This window comes from Python bivittatus, unplaced genomic scaffold (genome assembly GCF_059951505.1).
Source record: "Python bivittatus isolate LINGU-HERP-01145 unplaced genomic scaffold, Pbiv_v1 ctg000220_np1212, whole genome shotgun sequence".
Lineage (NCBI taxonomy): Eukaryota > Metazoa > Chordata > Lepidosauria > Squamata > Pythonidae > Python > Python bivittatus.
In genome coordinates this window covers 6842392-6861927 of record NW_028277048.1, presented here as the reverse complement: position 1 = coordinate 6861927, position 19536 = coordinate 6842392, and the positions used below count along the sequence as shown (strand labels likewise).

Below are 19536 nucleotides of genomic sequence, written 5' to 3'. Positions count from 1 at the left end.
AAGGTTTTCATTGACATTCCTTTTTTTCAGGGTGGGGAGATAAAACCCTACACACAATGAGAGTCTCAAACACCACAGTTCTTTTCTGTCCCATCCCCCCTCCCAGAAAAAAAAAAACACTATTTGAAAGAAAATGAAGAGAACTCCCACCCCCCACCCCCAAATTCTGTGTCTCTGGAATTTTTTTTTTTTTAAGAAAAAAAATGCCACTGGCTAGAGAGTTAGTTGGCTATGTGAGGATTAAGAGCTGTACACGGTAGTAAGCACTCAGCATACATTTAATAACAGTCCTTGTAATATTTGGTCATATAGTGATCACTACTGAATTGTGAAGCAGAAGGAAGTTGGTTTGTTATTAGCGGCATGTTGATTTATGGAAGCGGGAGAAGGGAATTCCCCCCTCATCCCTCCCCCTGTACAATAAAGGAGGAAAGACTTTGCTTTTTTTTTTTTTTTTTTTTTTTGCACTCACAAAGAAAATCAATTGATCAATTTCCAACTCATCCACCACTTAATGCAGAGATAATACACAACCGCAGTAAATACTGCCCATCTACATGGCTTGGAGAAGGAAAACCATAATTGGAAGAAAACTCTATGCATGTCAATTTATGGACTGGGAAATTCTCTCTCCCAACCTCAGTTAGGAAGAATATAGTTACACTGTCCCCAGAGAAGTGTAATCTGTGCTCGGTCTTTGCTTTTGGAAGAACGGCAAATTTAAGCTGCTACTGTGAGCGGATATTGCTGATTTCCATAACTTGCAAGTGAAAACTGGCAGACAGGAAACTGTCATATTTGGTCCTCTTTCTAATGGTTCCTTTTGGGATATGATGAGAACTGTATCAGTAAAGTGCTAGCAAGCTTTTTTTTTATGATCTGCTTCCAAACACATCAGCCTTTGATTTGATGAATGCTAGCTGGGCCCTAATGTCATAGATGCCAACAAAACTTGAAAGCTTTAATACAAAATTATTAAGTGTGACACAAACTGAACATCTCAGCTATCACTCATGCAAGCATAAGCAGCACTAGGAGGAGGAGAAAGGGCAAAGTCCAATCTGAAAAACAGATAATTCATTCTCTCTGAATTAAAAATACTGACTGTGAAACATGTCTGATTAGTAGAAAAAGTAGTGAAAGCCAAATTCAATACTTCACGTCCCCCACCCAAGAATTTGCCATGTCCCTTCTTTGTTCACACCCTTTTCTTTCCTGGAGCGACATCTGAATGCAGTTGATACTGACCCATGAAGGTACAACATCAAAACCAGACATGATGTCTTTGGAAATCAGACCTAGACTTTTGCTAAACATGCAGGGAAGAGAGGGGAGAGAAGAGAAGCAAAGGGCAGGTATTCAGCTAATGGAAGGAACATGTTATTGTGGAGTGCTTCCAATTTATGCCAGATGGCATGCAATGCACAAAATTAAAAGGAGTGGTAGGAGAAATACTAGCTCTGAAAAGAGTGAAAGTGGGGGGAAGGAGAAACCAGGTAAGAACTTTGTTATGAAGAAAAAGAGGAAGAGCACTAAGAAGTTCAGTTTAGGACCAATAGTAGTTTTCCCAAAATTACACTACCAGACTAAGCTGTTTCACCACTGAAGTAGCCATAGTTGACAGAGCTAAATCATGCCAATAACATTAGTTAGGCTCAAGTTCAACTGAAAATATTTTTTAATGGAGTTTAGTCACAATACAGACCAAATACTCCATGTTTTCCCCACTTTTATCGTCCCAAACCCAAGTAACTGCCCTTCCCCACAAGTTGATTTGAGTGCAAAAAAATAAAATCAAAATGTTGGCTACTGTATATGCAACCATCCTGTTATTTTTCCAACTCATTGAGGCAAAAAAGGAAATCCCCTTCCAAAAGTGTAAGAACACAGCCCAGCTAAATGTATCTTCTGCTCTGGCATAGACAAAAATTTACTGGCAGGCAATTGTGAAGGGTCTTTTCTTTTCCCTCGTCCTATGATACTGAACATTAGGAATAGTAGTGAAGAAAATAACATGTAATAATTCTCAACAGACCATACCATTCCTTGCTTGTCAGTCTGTTATCCTTATTTGGTAGTGGTGCAATAAGCAGAAAAAAAAAGCTACCCCTCATTTATAATGCAATATACAGATATATAAAATTAGACAATTTTTTCTGTGTCTACTTGGTGCCTTAAAAAAAAAACACCACACACACACACAAAACAGAAATTAAATCCCCAAACAAAAAAGATTTAGGTCTAACGTTAAACTCTACACATTATTGGATAATAATTGAAACTGACAAGAAGTTTATTTTCACTTGACACAGAAACATCAGGTGGTTCACAATGCTAACAAGGTAAATCCCTCTTGCACAGTCTCTCAAACTCCAGGCACTATCCACATGTGTCTTGAGGATGAGCTGGGTGGAAGTGGGCAGAGCTAGGAGCAAAGATATTCACTTCAGAGACAAAACTTTGTATCCCTGTAAATAAGCAATCAGATTGCCAGCCAAGCTACTACTGATGTAATTCACTCTGGAAAAGCAGTTAGTTCCAATAGCATCTTTAGAAGGAATGGTGGGAAGAGGCCAGACTTCTATTACTCCCTCTTGTCCATACTCCTGCTCTACTTTCTCAATCCTTTCTTTGGGTTGAACTAGATTTTGGTGGAAGACCCAGGTCTGTAACCAACTGCAAAGTGGAGCAAGATGGATGCCAGATGCAGCAAAGAAATGTTCATGTGCTGGGAGGAAGGCAGGGGGAACTAGAAAAAAAGCAAGCAGAATTAAAACTTTTTGCTTGCCTGCTGCTACTCTGGTGCAAAACTGCCCCTCTCATGATCACTTTGTAGCAGTCTAGCAGCAATCCTGGTCTGCCCACAAGCATCTAGTTTGGCTCTTCCTGACAAAATGCACCTTCAACTTCCCACCTTACATCACAACCCAAGGAAGGGAAATGGTATAAAGGTGCCACCTTTTGACTTGTTTGGAATGTAGAGACACATGAGATTAAAAAAAAACCTGTGGTCTTACAAGCTTTTCAAATCCAGGTAATGGTAGATTAGAATAATTACAATATGAGAATGGTTTTAGCTGATATATGGGTACTGATATTCTAATTAGGATTTATGTTTCAAATTCCATACACGTTCATAGGTATACTTTAAAATTAAAGATATCCAACTTCAATTGACAAAAATCTCAATTTTTGAAGCTCCTTTTAATGTCCCTATCTGACTCCATATTAAATTTAACCCATTCTTCTCACACTATTTGCAAGACACTGTCAAAATCATGTGGTCTCAATGGGCTTGTGGCTCTATTGTCCACCCAAATAGGAAGAAAGCAAGAAAGAATATTCTCTCTTGGCTTTAAAGTGCATTATTCTCCCCCATGAAAACATTTTTTTAAAAAAGGGAGGGAGAGGTATTTCAATTTTGAGGGCAACTGTCTGCCTCAACAATGGCCATCGAGAGACAGCTGGGAAAGGACATGGCAAAGGGTTGCCAACTTTTTACATAAAGCAGCCACCTATACCTTTTTGAAGGTACATGGCTGGGAAAGTGCCAGAGCTCCTCTTATGATAGCAAAAGCTGTGTTTTCTAAATGATCTTTTGCCAAATAACCGGGAAAGCATAAGGCTTTCAGTACTCCAAATAGTAAACTAGAGGAGATCTGCCTATGGGTATGTTAAGTTCAGAAGGTTCAAATGCTAAAAACTTCAAATGCTAAGTATATTTCCTGCAGAATACAGCCCCATTTGTAGTCTCAGCTATATACTACAGTATTATGAATCCTAAAAAGATACTGGAATGCAGCAATGTACTATAGGGAATAGGACTAAACTGACACAACACACTTGTTTGCTTAGCCATAAGCGTGTTCTATTATGTCTGAACTGGAAGAGTGGGTCCATGTTTTAGAGCATAAGCTGCAGGCAGCTATAGAAAGCAACATTCTCCATGTCTGCTAATTCCTCCATCATCCTCTCCCCAGGCACATTTTTCTATCCAATCTAATTCCTGTTATTAGAGTTCTTCCAAGAATAATGTGTGTACGAGTGAAAATATTTGTGTCAGCAGGTATCCACAGCGGAGATTGGGGGAACAAAAGATGAAGGCATTGTCACACCTTTGTGACACCAGTTCCATTCCTTATGTACAGGTGTTGTGATATTGCTCACATACATGAAAGGGGTGGAGCTTGCATTGCAACAATGGCACTCTAAGCCGTGTTTCAGAATGCTTCTCATCCTGCAAATACTTGTATTTTTCAGGCTGTAGGAGTAAACTACAGGAAATCATTTTTAATCTGTCCTCTTTACATGATTTTTTAAAACTATAAACTGATTTGCTACCATTACATCCAGCTTGGCCTTCAGTTATAAGCCAGGCTAATTGAAATTTCAAAGAAAATCAATTTTCCAATGGCAAAGACTGCTACCACCATTTTTTATTCTTGATGTGGCTCTGTGTTTCAAGCTGGACACACTAAGGTGCTGCTTTACCATGATATTCCTCTGTGGAAACTTTCATGATGTGATATCTATACAATTAAACTCTGAGTTCCAAGACAGTGCTCTGCAAATCTCAGCCACATCAAATTGTATCTGTCACACTTTCAATTTTGACGGATGTCTGTATATGTTTACTGTTAAAAAAAAAAGTCACATCAGAAGTGACCCCAAAGTGGAATGAAATGTAAGGCTCTATCCCATTTACTAAAACCATCTTGTAACTTAGAAGAATTAATAAACGATGGAAGGTTGTCTTTGCAGACTTAGAAGTTGGAGCAAGAGGGACAGTAATTCACTCTAGATCTCTCAGTCAAGCACAAAGCCTTATATTAAAAATCCAAAAATGCAGCTGATTATCAAAGTATACTGTATTTTTCCCATTTCTAGTTTCCCACAGACTAGGATATTCACTGTGGTTTGGAAAACTGTGGATAGGAGACCCCCTCCCCTGCCAAAATAAAGTTGTGCCTTTTTTTTTTTTAATACTGAGGAAAAGCCCTTAAGAGTTTAAGTTGTTGCAAAGTAATTTCCTTCATTTTTTTCCTTGTGCGTGCTTCTTTACATTTTCTATCAGGTTTCCGTATGTACTTCTCAGCACAGAGACACCATTCTAATAAATAATAAGCTAGTTTTCAGATTGGTTATGCTTTCAGGTAGAGAGAGTATATTTCAGAATCCACCATTTAGCCACAGATTGTAGCCCAAATTCTAGCGGTTCAGTAGGAGGCTTTGCTTTTACTCTTGGTAAAGAAAAATGAGAAGGCAGCTCCAACCTTACTGCAAATCAAGGAGAAGGAGAAGAAAACATCAAACTTTTGGCTCTGATTACAGTGTAAGCAGCTCAGAAAAAAACAAATCCCTGTGTTGCTGCAGGGCTAATCCTCATCTGTCTTCCTGCAGAGAAAATTAAATCTCTCTTATGAACAGAACATATGCTAAGGTTAATAACGTCACTACAGCTGCTTATACACAGAGAAGGATTTTTATTCCAACGTCTGGTAGATAGACAAGAGTGGAGGAGAAAAGTCACCCTCTATGCCAATGTGGCTCTCCAAGGTGACTCCTGAGAGCCAATCTCCGTGTGTGTCTGTGTGTGTGAGAGTGTGTGTGTGTGAGAGAGAGAGAGAGAGAGAGAGAATAATTGCAGGAACTCCAAATTTTGCTTAGAAGAATGATGCTTTGGAAACAAATAATTTAATATTCCTCCCCCTCAAAATAATTTTCCTGTTCTAAATTTTGTCCTCTCCCAGGCAAACTGCTATACCAGAAAGAGAGGGAAAAAAGCCATTACAGGAATCTCTATTTTTCTCCCAGTAACAGCTTGTGAAGCGGAAGAGGGGGCATATTTAGACTGAGAAATGCTACTGCTATGAACAATAGTACCTTCTGTGACTCCTTTTAGTATACTAACTTTTTTATATATAAAAAATGTTACCACAGATAGCAGGATGTATGTCTATTAGGGTCCTCAAGGACCCATGAAACAAGATGGGGCTTGTTTTATCATTTCACACCACTGCAAAAAAATGAAAGCTATTCAAGATAGCTACTTCCTCCCTAGAGTTCTGACTTGGACCCAGGCTTCCCTTCTTCGTATTGAATTATTTGCTACAGTCCAGAAAAGGTGGGGGGAGACATTAGATTACCTCTGTGCTACATATTCACTTAAACAAAAACAAGCAGGCTAGAATGGCCAGTGCCCTTCCCCTTCCCCCACTGAATGCTGCAGTTTTCTGCTTTTGGGAAGAAAAAAAAATAGACCTTAATTGCAGACAGAGTCTCATACACAATAAAACGCTACACTTCTGCTGAGCCCTGCTTTCCTGGGGAGTGAGGAGATACTGTATGTGCTCAACAGCCTTGGAAGAGCTTCGCTGCCAACCATAGGGAAATTATTTGAAGCAACTGGGCTTCTCAATTCAGCCATTGCCATGTACCAATCCCACAAAGAATTACAGGTAGTTTTACACACATTGGGCTACTTTCCTGTCCCAGAAGTAAGGTGGAGAGGTGAGCCAGTGTTCAGTCCAAATGCTCCATCTAATACACACAGGCACACTTCGTACATCTTTCACACCACTGCCCCCCAACAGGTGGACAAAGGCCTCCATTAGTGCAAACAGTTTCCTAAGCTAACATCATTGACAGTAACTGGAAGAACTTCTCATTTTAACTCTTAGCCTGTGACAAGCATACACACACATGCTGTTCAGCACACTCAGATTGTTTCAATGAAATCAACGGCCTCTCCTTTCAGGACTGACATAGGAAAGGAGGACATTAATACACAGCTGCACCTAGTATCCCAGTGGTCTCTTAGCAGCAGAGCTGTACTTGTGGGGAGAGGATATTCTTCCTAATTGCTGGCCTAAGTGGCAGATGAGGGATATTAATTCCCCAACACACCACAACCCTATTTCTCTCTCTCTCATGTGTACACATGCGCACACACCCTACTGAAAACTACAGAACTCCAACTAAGACTGGACGACTACATTACATGGCACTAGGGAGGTGGAGTGGAATACACACGTGGGCCCCTCTCCACCTGATCTGTTGATGGGGCCTCTATAATGTGGAGGGCAAACAGGATCCGGGCAACAAGCCAGAGTTTGAAGCTATTTCTCCCCTGCCAAACAGCTTGCCTTGTCAGTAGTATTCTCAGCAAAGCATGGCAGAAGGGGCCAGACAGATGGGGAAAGGGAAGGAGGGAAGAGGGTGCCCCCATTCTGTAGAAAAAGTGCAAAGTGGCTTCCAGCCCTGGGAGGCATGTTTCTGTACCCCACACTGTGCTTGTCTGTATTAAAAATTGGGGGGGGGAGATGAGGGACACAGAGAAAGGATAGTTTGGGGGTAAGCTGATTGGTTGAAAGCCGGGGCATTGTGGGAAAGGGGAATTCTACCCGGCAGCTGCCTGGAGTCTCATTTGGGTGTGTGGGGCTGAGAGTGCCTGTCCCTCTCTTTGTTACCTCTGGCGCTCACTTGCTCACTCACTCCCCGCAAAGTCAGCTGACCCGCTCTGACACAGGCGTCCTGGTGTCCACGGCCTCGTCCCTGTTTGTGGGCCGGGACAAGGCCGTGGAGGACGACACAGTATCTTTGCGCTCGTGTTTGTAGGACACTGCCGTGCCACCAGATTGAGTCTTAGGTGGCTCCTTAGGGCAGCCATCACTTTCTGGAGCCCTCTCCTCTTTATAGCTCTTGCTGCTCAAGTCCTGGGGCTCAGCTGGAAGGCTCTTGCTGTCCTTAGGGCTTTCAGGGGACTGAGCAGGGGAAGTGCCCTGGAGCTCCGAAGATGGATGATGGGGAGGGAGGAGCTGATCCTTCTTGCCGGGAGAAGAGGAAGGGGCAGGGGTTGACACAGCATTGCCACCCCGCCCTTTAGGGCTGCTTTCTTTGCTGCGGCGCCCTGGGCTCTTGGCAGCCATTCGCTGTCCTTTGGAACTCCACTCCCCTGTGTTGCTTGGAGGAGGAGGAGTTGGCTTGGTGATCTCTATACTGACAGCCTCACGTGTCTTGCGCTTCTTGATGGGCAATACTGTCTCCCGGACTGCCTGGATGACTGGCTCCTTGACTGTTTTCTTTTTAGCTTCAGCAACAGCTGCTGCTGCACCGCTGCCTGGCTTTCGTCCCCGTTTCTTAGGTACAGCCTGGGGATCTGATTCAGGTTTCCGTTTACGTCCAGGACGCTTGATAACCATGACCTGTGCTGAGGTGGTAGCCCCGCCTGTGCCTTCTGCCTTTGCTCCCACTGAAGACGACTGCAAAGGCATCTTGACTAGCAGCTTTCCCGAACTCTTCTCAATTACCCTTTTCACCTGTACACCTTCCGAGGCAGTTCCTCTGGGTTTGGCAGAACCACTACCTTTAGGTCGACCCCGTCCACGGCCTGTGCCAGGAGTTTTAGGAGTTTTAGCTTTCTTAGGAGGCTTCTGTTCTCGTCGTGAGGGGCTCCCACGTCCAGTCACCGTGAAATCAAAATCATTAGGATCCAGAGAAGTGTCTCCCACCTTCTCAAAGTAGGCAATGAGCTCAACTTTAGAGCGGAAGGCCTTGCCTTGGGGGCTGCAGTTACAGAACCAGAAATACAAGAAAGAACAAGGAAGGGGAGGGGGGAGAGAAAATTAATGGTGGTTCACCAGAGATACACAAGCTAAATTATCACATGAATTAAAAAACCTTTATCTTGGAGGAAGTTGCCAGAGTTCTGTGTGCATGACTCTGTAGTCTACACTTTGTACATCAAACATCAGATTGCAAATAACCATCGATAAGGGGAAGTTTTGAGATTACTTGGCTTTGTGTTGAGCCTTATTTTCCCCCACTCTTGTATCATGTGTAGCTCTGACGTGAAAGCTAATGGAAATATAAGGGAGAGTAATTAATACATTACTACTTCAGATCCCACCAATCGCCTCACACTTTTAAACACGGGAGCTTCGAAAGATGGCTCCTAGAGGTACCAATCAGAAGATATTACACCATGGTTCTGCCTTTTCTTCTTTAATCAGAAAAATGAGTCAGAAATACCAAATGGAGGGCAGCATAACATCTGAGCTCCCCTATAAAATTCTGTGAATAAAATAGGGTGAACCCCACTATCAAAGCTTTGTCTGGAAGTACTCCCGGTTCCTAGTCCAGTATCTAAAATAGCACCATTTTCCTGAGGGACTGATCAGAGATGTTACAAAGAAAATGATGCAGAAAATCTAATGTTTTCAGAAAAAGATGGGGAAAAGAAGCAGGTTCCTGTCATATGATCTTGGTCAAAAACAGTATTACCTAGTGCCTGAATTTGTAATGTGTTAAAATACAGGTAGTCCCCAGTTTAAGAACGAGTTCTATCTCCAAGGTCTGTCCTTAAGTCGAATTTGTATGTAAGCTGGAACAGTATTATTATATAATACTTTATAAGTAGTATTGTATAATGAACTCAATCATTGTGTATTTAACTTGAATTTTGCTACAATAGGCTTCATTCTTGACTATGGGTCATCCATAAACCAGGCATTCTTAACCTAGGGACTCCCTGTATACAAGACACGTATGTCAGACACAGGTAAGTTCCCTCCACCACCACCACCCTGTATGAAAATTCACATAGGATGGGGATGATAGACCACCTGCTAAATAACTCAACATTTTGTCAAGATTCTTGTTCTGTATGAAGAAATTTCTTCAACAGTGATTTTATTTATTTATGGCAGCAAAAAATAGCTAATTACAAGGAGTTCTCTAGGAATACCAGGACCACAAGCTAGACTGCAAAGTTGAAAAAACATCCCAGAAGATGACAATGCCAAACCACTTCTGTACTTCTGCAAAAAAAATTACATGCTCATGTCCATGAAGTCACCAGGAGTTTAGCTCGACTTGAATGAGCCTTTACATTTTTGTACTCCCTACTAATAAAGGATAATTTCTAAATCATAGAAATGTAAAAATTTTCAAATGAACACACCATTTGCAACTTAAAGAGGAAAGGCTTTACCCTCAAAGGCCACTTTAAAAACAATTAAAAAATGGAAAAAGTTTATATAGAAGCCATTTTTAAAAATATTTGAGAATTGCAATATTAATATGAGAACGAGTATGAAAATCATTAGAACAGTTAAATCTTACTAATTAACTTGTTCATATCCAAGTTATATGGCATTTCTGTAGTGTTTCCGTTTTAATTTCATTATTAAAAGTAAGTTTTTTAAAAAGCTAGTAATAGCTTAGCCTCTAGTTGGGGAGACTAAGCCCTATGTCCGTGTAGCAAAAGAGAGGAAGAAGCAGAATAATACATTAACCCCTTCCTGACTAGGGGTGAAATATAAATATTTAGAGCTGCGGAGGCATTTTTCCACTCTGGAAGCACAATTAAAATGGGGGGTTCTACATAGCATTTAAGATAACTATATTAATTGTTAATGCCTTTTCTTCTTTGTGTTACATTTACTCATATGTAACTTTTAAGAAATCCCTGACATCTTCAATTAAACGTTTGTTGATTTCATATTCAGCTATTTTATTGCTTCTTGAAAGTCCCAATTAGAAGATTAATGGGTAATTTCTTGAAATTGAACAGCCTGTGAAATTACTCTTTGTTAGTTTCTTTCCATACGTGTATGCCTACATGCAGGGAACAGAGCTGCACAATGCTTCAGATTCAAAGAGCACATGGGGACAGTTACAGAGCACTTGTCAGAATTTTTTTAAAGCAGCATGTCATCTATCTATCTATCTATCTATCTATCTATCTATCTATCTATCTATCTATCTATCTATCTATCTATCTATCTATCTGATTTATCTCCACCCATTTCCCCCTAATGGGGGACTCTGGGCAGCTCACAAGATCTGTTAAAACAATAAATATATATTAAACCACATAAAACATGAAAACTATGCAAGCATTACCAAAAGGAAAGAAAAAGTTCAAGAGGCTGATGGTTTCCAGAGCTGCAGATGACAGGCCTCTAAGGGGCTAGCCATCCCACATTTGTTGTCTTCCCTCCCCACCCAGGCCAAGGGGCAGAGCCAGGTCTTCAGATCCCTCCGGAAGGCCAGGAGTGAAGGGGCCAATCTCACCGCCAGGGGCAAGATATTCCAAAGGGTGGGGGCTACATTAATTACTAATTACACTAATTACTCTTTTCCTGAGAGTAATCCCCTGTGCAGTTGCCATACAATCGTGGGAAAATGTGCCTGGTTGTTTGGCTTAAGGAATTGCTATATATGCACTCCCTTATGCCCTAAAGTATGATTTTGCTTTCACATCTGAAATACTGCCTGGTCCTAGTATGGAAGACTTTTCATTATCAACTATGTCATGTTACTTGTTGTTCAGTAAAAAATGTAAAGGAAGAGATGTTACTAAGTAAAGAATTATCCAGTCTATGAGGAACGAAAGAAAAATGGACCAATTCACAGATAACAGTACTATTCAGCTTAGGAGAAAAAAAGGTAGGATTGCAGAAAATAGTTATCAATAATTTAGAAATTATGTAATATGGAAATCTCACAAAGAACAAAGACTAACAATTCCAGAAAGTAGGGGTGTAGAAACACCCATATTTCACTTTATATCCATTTCCCACATTTACACTCAAAATAAGCAAATAGCACACTGGACAGAACATTTTCAGCCTGGTGTATTGCAGTTCTATTTTCAGAAAATAGCATAATGCCTGCTGTCCAAAATCAAAGAGAGGTGTTAAAATTAGAGTGAAATTGTGCACAGAAAGACATACAGTGTATCAATTAAAATAAATAGGATAAATAATAAATAGAATAATGAAATAAAAATAAGAGTACCAGATACAACTGATTAGACCATAACATGCAGAAAGTGAGAGCCATGAACTTATAATTTCACTCTCTCCTAAAGCCCAGAAAAATACAAGGGCTGGCTATGACTACATAGTGATAAAAGAATGTAGCACATGCTCAATATGTTTCTCCTCACATACTCCATTGCTGAACCCTGACCAAAGCAAGCTCTTGGATCAGAATGTAGTAGGCACATGAACAGCACATGATGAGAGCAATGCACGACACACAGAAGGGCCATTGTCACTCACTTGATAAGATAGACATCATACTTCCCCGCAGAGCGACCAGATTTTCTCTGCTTGAGTTTACGAGTCCAGCCCTCAGGCAAAGTGGGGTCATCATACATGGGACCACGATCTCGGATGACAGAGCGGCGCTGTTTTGGAGATGCAGAGGCTTCAGGTACAGCTGGAGCAGTCCCAGCTCCTTCAGACATCTCTGCCTTGCCTGCTTCAGCTGGCTCCGCAGAGGGCTGGGCATGCTCATGTTGCTTTTCTTCTTTCCGCTCTTTCTTGACTTTTTTAGATTTGGGGGATTTGTCCTTTAGACCCTGTAAATCTTGGTCCTCAGATTTTTCTTCCCTGTGAAAGAGAAAAAAAGTCTTGAATGTTTAGCACGTCATACAACAAAATATGAGCAGGACTGGTCGGTGAGATAAGAAATCACCTACAGCCAAAGCCACGTTGATAAACTGTCTTTCGCATACATATATACCTTTTGGAACACTATCTTGGGAGGATCAAGAGAAAGAAGGGAAAGCAGAGTGTGACTTTTGAAATTCTTTCCAACCCCTTAAATAATAGCTCTCTTCTGAGTCATGTGACGGAGAAAGGCGGAGGGAAGGGGGTTTGATGGAGCAGCTGCCAACATTCCAAGCCACTGCCCATTGCCTTTGACACAAGGATGCAACGGGAGAATTTTTCTGGATTTTCTGTCTACAGTCTCTGGCCTCAGATGGCCCATTTTCAAACCTGAGCTTTATTTTGCAGGCTTCTCCCCACATACTACATTTGGTCCCATTCCATTCAGTTTCTGGGGAACTATCTATCTATCCATAGGTACATACTTCTTTTCCATATTTCATTGGACTGGACAGAATAAAAGAAACAAGAAGTGGTGTACAAAAAGAGACATCAAAACTTCGGTGTACAAATACAAATATATGAAATAAGGTTCAGTAGAAAAAAGATAGGGGAACTTTGGTATATAAACAGATGTTACAGGAGACCTATAAAGCAGTGATATTCACTTCTAAAACAGACTATTTGTTTTCTGTAACAACAATATGAAGCCATTGTATATGGTACCAGTAAAGCCTTATTTAGAATACAGGATGCTTTGGTATCAGTTATAATGATTATTTTTTAGCAGATATGATAAATGTTTAAAGCATTAGCTCTCAATTATTACTTTTACAACCTTCTGTGCATAGGAAAGATCAAATAACAAAGAATATTAATCCTACAGCAACGCTTGATCCTATAGCTGATACTCCATACACTCTATTTGGAAATACCAGGTATGTGACAGAAATTTGGAAATACACAAGGCACAATAGGTATATTCTATATAAAGGAACAGGATAATTACTGGAGCCTGCATGGTTGATTAGGATCTCAATTGTTTTATTCAATTTTTCTGGCACAGAGGATGAAAGCACAGGCAGCAGTTCAAAGAGAAAAAATGTCCAGGGATCTAAGACAAAAGGCTGGAAATATCCCAGTTGGGCACATGAGTGCTTTAGGAATCTATGTTTCCCTCTATACAAAGGGAAAATCTACACAGCAATCGATTTTAAGATCCCATAGCCAATGTTTAGGAATATATTTCTTTTCAATATTTGTTAATGAGATAACACAGGAAACCAGTCGCTGGAAGACAAAATATACATGACCTTACAGACCTTATAATATATTCAGCTAATATACCATTTGATGATAAATACGTTCGGAATTCCTCTCCCCCGCCCCTGCATGTCTAGATCCTCCACGCTATAATTACTAGTACAGAAATTCAAATTGTTTGTGAATAGATTAGGGAAGCAAATTTGACAGAATTTTGACAGAAATTATTCGCTTTTAACAGAAACAGTACAACACTAAAGACTGAAAAAACAGGGGAGGTTGTTTTTTTTAATAAGTGGGACAGTACATATATCAAATGATAGTGGAGGTACACAAAAGAGAGCTGCATACTTCTCGCAATAGCAGAGGTATACATTTGGTTCAGTGCTGCCATAGGTATATCTCTGTAGGACTACAATGATCTGCTGTGCTCTTTTTGTTAGTTAAACAGCACTAAGAGGTCACATACTAACATAACTATATTTTTCTACGTATGCATTCCAGAAATATCTTCCCTGAAGAATTCCAACTCACAGACAGGATTATAATTCTACACTGGTTTAATTAACCAGAGGAAGCCAGAAATTACTGTTTTTTCTGGTTTGAGAAAGAGCAGGAGTTCTTGCTAATTTCATACACAGCAATATCACAATATCACAATATCAGTCAGTTGTTAGATTCTATGTAAGAGCATACTTTACCCAGTTTTTATTGAATGTAGATTCATGGTATTTCTCAATATTCTGTCTTTCATCTGTGGCATAGACACTATTTATTGCCATTACAGTTCCCAATGTAGCAGTTTTGGAGGGCCGATACAAAAAAGTCCCATATAAGCTGAGATTGTGCCCCTGTGGACAAGGGGCTATTGAAACTATAGCACATGTCCTGTTATACTGTATTTTCTATAAGGACTCACGAACCCATTTAATAACTCCTCATCTGATAAAATATCCAGGGAATTCTGATCTTTTTTACATCCAGTTGTTGCTATCTGATCAGAATGATTGAGTTTCCCTGAATGTAGCTAAATTTTGTTATACTGTCTGCAAAATTAGGCAGATTTTGACTGATGATCCCACCAATCTGTAAATATATTATAATGTTCTGTTCACTTCATTTAATGCATTTTTAATCTGTTTCAATGTATTTTTATTTGTAATTCTAGTCTGTGACCGTAATAAAGATGATGATGACAGTTCCTAATGAAAAGCAAAATAATGCATTATGTCAGGTTTCCCAAACTGGAGGATGTTAGGAATTGTCATATAACTCTGAAAAGCAGTTATGTTCCAAGTCTGGTAAAGATGAAGCTGACTTCAATTCCTGATGACTACATGGACAAAACTATGCAGCCACTGCCTTCTTTCAGGATGTTTTTTCAACTTTGCAGAGTAGCCTATAGTGCTGATATTCCTTGATATTCTCCCACCCGACTACTAACTAGACCTGGTCCTTTTTAAAATAAATACGCACACACGCACAATGAATGTTGATCCATTGGTTGCAACAGGAATTGACCAACTGGCTTGTCGCCCGAGCCTGACGTTGCACACACAAATATATTAAACATAAAAACTTTACAATTAACATTTTTAAATGACTGTGTTATTAGCTTGTAATGTATATAAATAGCAATATAACTATATTATACAGAATCATGTTGTCTTGCTTCTCCTTCAATACAAAGCTAACTCAAAGGCTGTAAGTTGACAGATTTTATTAAGCCAACCTAATAAGCATCCTTAACAAGCATTCTTCCATGAGTACTTATGGAGTACTATGAAGGGTTCTCCATGTCTAGAGGTTTTTAAGAAGAGATTGGATTGCCACCTCTCATATATGGTTTAAATGGTTTTCCAGCTCATTGCAGAAGGTTGGACTAAATGATCCTTGTGGTCCCTTCCAGTTCTATAATTCTTTGACCCTTTTTGCAACAGTTGAAGCTTGATATACCCAATGTTCTACACAAATTCAAAAATTCCAGAGTGTTAGAATACAGCTGAACAAAATATTAGCATCTTTCATCCTTAACTGCCTTCCAAGAACCTGATTCACCATAATGATATCCATCCAATTTCCTAATTCCTATTACAAGCAGACACAGCCATTAACATATATACCAAGTTCCTTCAAATTTATTAGTTTCTGCAGCACAGAAAGGATGAGAGCCAACCTTTTCTAAACATTCTTTAATGGGTCCAATAGATGGTAAAGAGATTTTTTTTTTTGCTGAAAATTTTTAGGTTGTAAGAAACATATCAAACTTCTTTTAAAAAACCTGAAACCATTGCTTGGGTAATATAAAATACTCCAATTCTCTATTGTAATTTTTTTTGGTATATTGTCCAAATTCATTTTTGATTTTTTAAAAAAATTGGTAATAAATTATCAGTTTAATTTCAGTAAAGATTTTCCTCAACACAATCATCACCCCTGGAATTTCAGAGGCCACAAGGGAACTGGGCCAAACAGCGTATATATTAAGTGTTTTAACTGTATGTTATTGCCATTCAGCTTGTTTAGGTAAACTGCATTCCTTTGATAGAATCTCAAAAGTTTTAAAGGTATTGCATTGTTATTTAATAACTACGAATAATAATTTCATGGCGTTCCCATTAAAAAAAAACTATTACCAATCATTTTTAACAAAGAATTGCTCCAAAGTGTCAATTCTCATGAGAGGGAAAATCAGATTTAAATTTTCTGCCCAATTAGACCCAAATATATCTAATAACTTTCAATGCTGGAAAAATATGTTCCTATTGTAATTAGTACCAATAACTTGCCACAATTGCAAAGGTGCTAAAAACTCTCAAAATCAGACCCAATTTCATTTGGCTTCCAAGCCCAGGTATGTTTTTTTACCATTCCAAGTCTTTATCTCTGCAATTGGGGATTTCAGCATTAGCAACGTACAACTTTATCAAAATACATGCTGGTGAAAATACATATGAGTTCCTTGTGCTTTGCAGGAAAAGAAAGCTGGGCTTGTATACAAGTTTTCCTTCTGAGCCCAGGTTTGGCACAATGTTATATTTCAGATTCAGGCTTTTCACCTGACTTCCATCAGTGTCTTCGTAGATTGTCAAATAACTCACACTCAAATATCCTGAATTAATATATTATATATGAAGCAACATTTTACCAAGCTTTAAAAATTTACCTTAAGTGAAGATGAATGGTAATTAAACCCACTTACTGTTAATGGGACAAACACCGTAATTAACCGTGGCTTTTCAAATAATTTGAAGAGGTTTGTGACAATTATTTGACATAAAGCACAATTTAGATTAGAAACCACTGACCTATTTGCTGGCAGGTGTCTTAGAAGAAATGAAACATAAAAATAAAATAAACGTAAAACAAAGCATACATTGCAACACTTGCTATCCCAAACCAATGTTTATCCTGGCATCCCAACACCAATTGAAATACAGGCTTTTCTCCTCCACCTCATTCCTTCATCATGCATGGGTGCTTTAAAGGAATTTGGCTAGTCACACAACTGGAGGATTTCAGATTAACTATCAACCCTCCATGAATTTCTGCCTGAGTTAGGGCAGTGGCATCTCCCAAAGCATTTAACTTTTTCACTTTCTTAGAGGAAAATCTGTGCATCAGGTGTGGAGTGTGGCAAGTACTTACAGTATTAGCAAAGGATTGGCTTTGATGAGTGATAAGAAATAATGCAAGAACAGTAAAAAAAACCCTTATGAGATCAAGCATATAAACTTTATTTGGAGGTACTGTTCAACTCCTTGATGTGGTATCTGTTTATTTATTCATGTATGCTTTGCCTTTCTCTCACATACACAACTCCTAACAGTTAGCAGCTTTTTGTTGCTACGTTAACAGTCTTATTTTTCAGGTTCCATCAGATGTAAAGGTCATTTTTGTTTAGTTACATCAAAAATTTCAGGTCCATGTTTCCAAATTCTTAAGGAAAGCTGATGGGAAAATCTGATTATGTTGGAAATTGTTTCAGGATCAACAGCCAATGTTAGAAACAAGAGCCATGCAACAACTACTGAAGGATTAGTTATTTGCTAAAGTGTTTGGCAGAATTCAGATTGAAAGGGGTGGCCATGAGCAACATTTGGAAAGCGCAGTGTGGCTTTATGCTGTACAGAGGATTTTTGTTCTTCAGAAAAGAAAAATGAGAAATTATTTTTGGTCTTCGGCAGATTTTGCTTTTCAGCAAAATGCTTGAATTTGAGAGTTTACTGCACCTTTGTTGATTTAGAGATACAGTCTCTCATTTAGTGACTGCAATCCATTCCGGGGAAATGGTTGCTAAACGAACCACATGACTGAGATGCTGTGAAGATTGCTGGTTGCCACCATCTCATTTAGATAAAGTTCTCTCATGCAGCAACACCACCATTACTCTCACTCTGGTGTGCGCTGTCAGGCACATAAATTTGGTCATAAGTGTGCACATTGGTTGGAGAATGATTTATTTACTACCATTTACTACTGTTATATTTGTGAGCAGTCACTAGCTGAGGTAGTCACTAAACAAGGACTGGCTGTAGTATATGACAGAGTGGATACACTTGAATTAGGAAACTATTTGTATGAATCTGGAGTTGGACTTCGATTGCCAAATGTGATGAGAGCAGTATACAATGGAAGAACATGTTAAGAAAAAATGGAATGCAGAGTGAGTAGCTCAATACTGAGTCAAGAGTAAGACAAGGATAAATGATGTTTCATATGAATAAATGTATAAGAAATGCTTGGGGAGATTTTAGAGAAGTGTTGGCTGAACCTGTGAATACCTTTTTATGCATAAAATGTCATATTGTTGGTTCAGAATCCAAATATTTTGCAGCAAATGTTAGACAATATGAAGCAATGAAGAATATGGATCTAAAAATTAATGTATCAAAGACCAATGCAGTAGTCTTTTACAGGGTAAGTGGAGTAAACAAAGGAAGAATAGTTCTTACAGCCTTCTTTGAGAAGTGTCTTGTCATTCTGGTTTCAGGCAATGGAGAACAGAGTTAACTCTTAGGCATTGGTGGGGACAAATGCCAGGCCTGCTGTACACAGTACATGGAGTTATGAATGTTATGAAATCCTATATTCATATACCAACAGGATGTGTCGTAAAATTGAGGAGTACTGTATCTTCTCTAAAGGCCATCCTCCATTACCCTTTTGTTCTTTACATAAAAATAAAACCTCTTGGCTCTTGCTTATGGTCTAGCATAATCCTCAGTTAGAGGCACCCATGTAAACTTGATTCTCTTTTATACCTTGGCAACACACATTTATCCAAGTTGTTTTTAATAGCGTAAACAAATTAAACATTGATTCCTAAAACAATACATAAGTAAAATATTAAACTAACAACACATATAGAAATTTACTAATTTATTAATAGAAAGAAGCATAGCATATAATTGCAGTAAGTTTATATATAATTCAGCAGTCGTAATTCTAGTATATTATTGCTCTCCATCAGTGAATCACTGATGAAAGTTTTCCTGACTAGCTTTCGCAAGCAGTTTTCCTTGAAGGAGGAACATTTGAGACAGTTGTGATATAAGTAGCTGAATTTATTACCAACTTTGAAAGTTGAACTTCTGAAGGAACTATCAACTTAGTGTTCAGTTTGAACAGAAAGGAGGAATACAAGTAAAGCAAATAAACCAACAAACTCCTCTTCATTTTTCTTTTTAAGAATTTCTAATGCAAGTCATTGTTAAATAAAACAATAAAAATAGTACAGTATTATAAGAAGTTCCAAACTTAATTAATGGTGGAGCATATTGTACAGATGATAGCATAAAACTGGGAGATTTGAAAATATATTTTTGAGTCCTTGTCTGAAAGTAACATTAAGTAGAAATCACACTCCCTA

The 19536-nt window shown here is 39.0% G+C and overlaps 1 protein-coding gene across 2 annotated transcripts in view; it reads right to left on the bottom strand.

Annotated features, from left to right (window-relative positions):
• Window positions 1-436: 436 nt before the first annotated feature.
• MECP2 (methyl-CpG binding protein 2) overlaps window positions 437-19536 on the bottom strand; it is a 75388-nt gene continuing 56288 nt past the window's right edge. For both annotated transcript variants that reach the window (XM_088137740.1, XM_025165793.2), the window contains 2 exons: window positions 12069-12401; window positions 437-8565 (listed from right to left, as the gene is read on the bottom strand). In XM_088137740.1, the coding sequence (XP_087993866.1) occupies window positions 7506-8565; window positions 12069-12401 (1393 nt within the window). In that variant the 3' untranslated portion in view covers window positions 437-7505. The remainder of the gene's footprint in view (window positions 8566-12068; window positions 12402-19536) is intronic.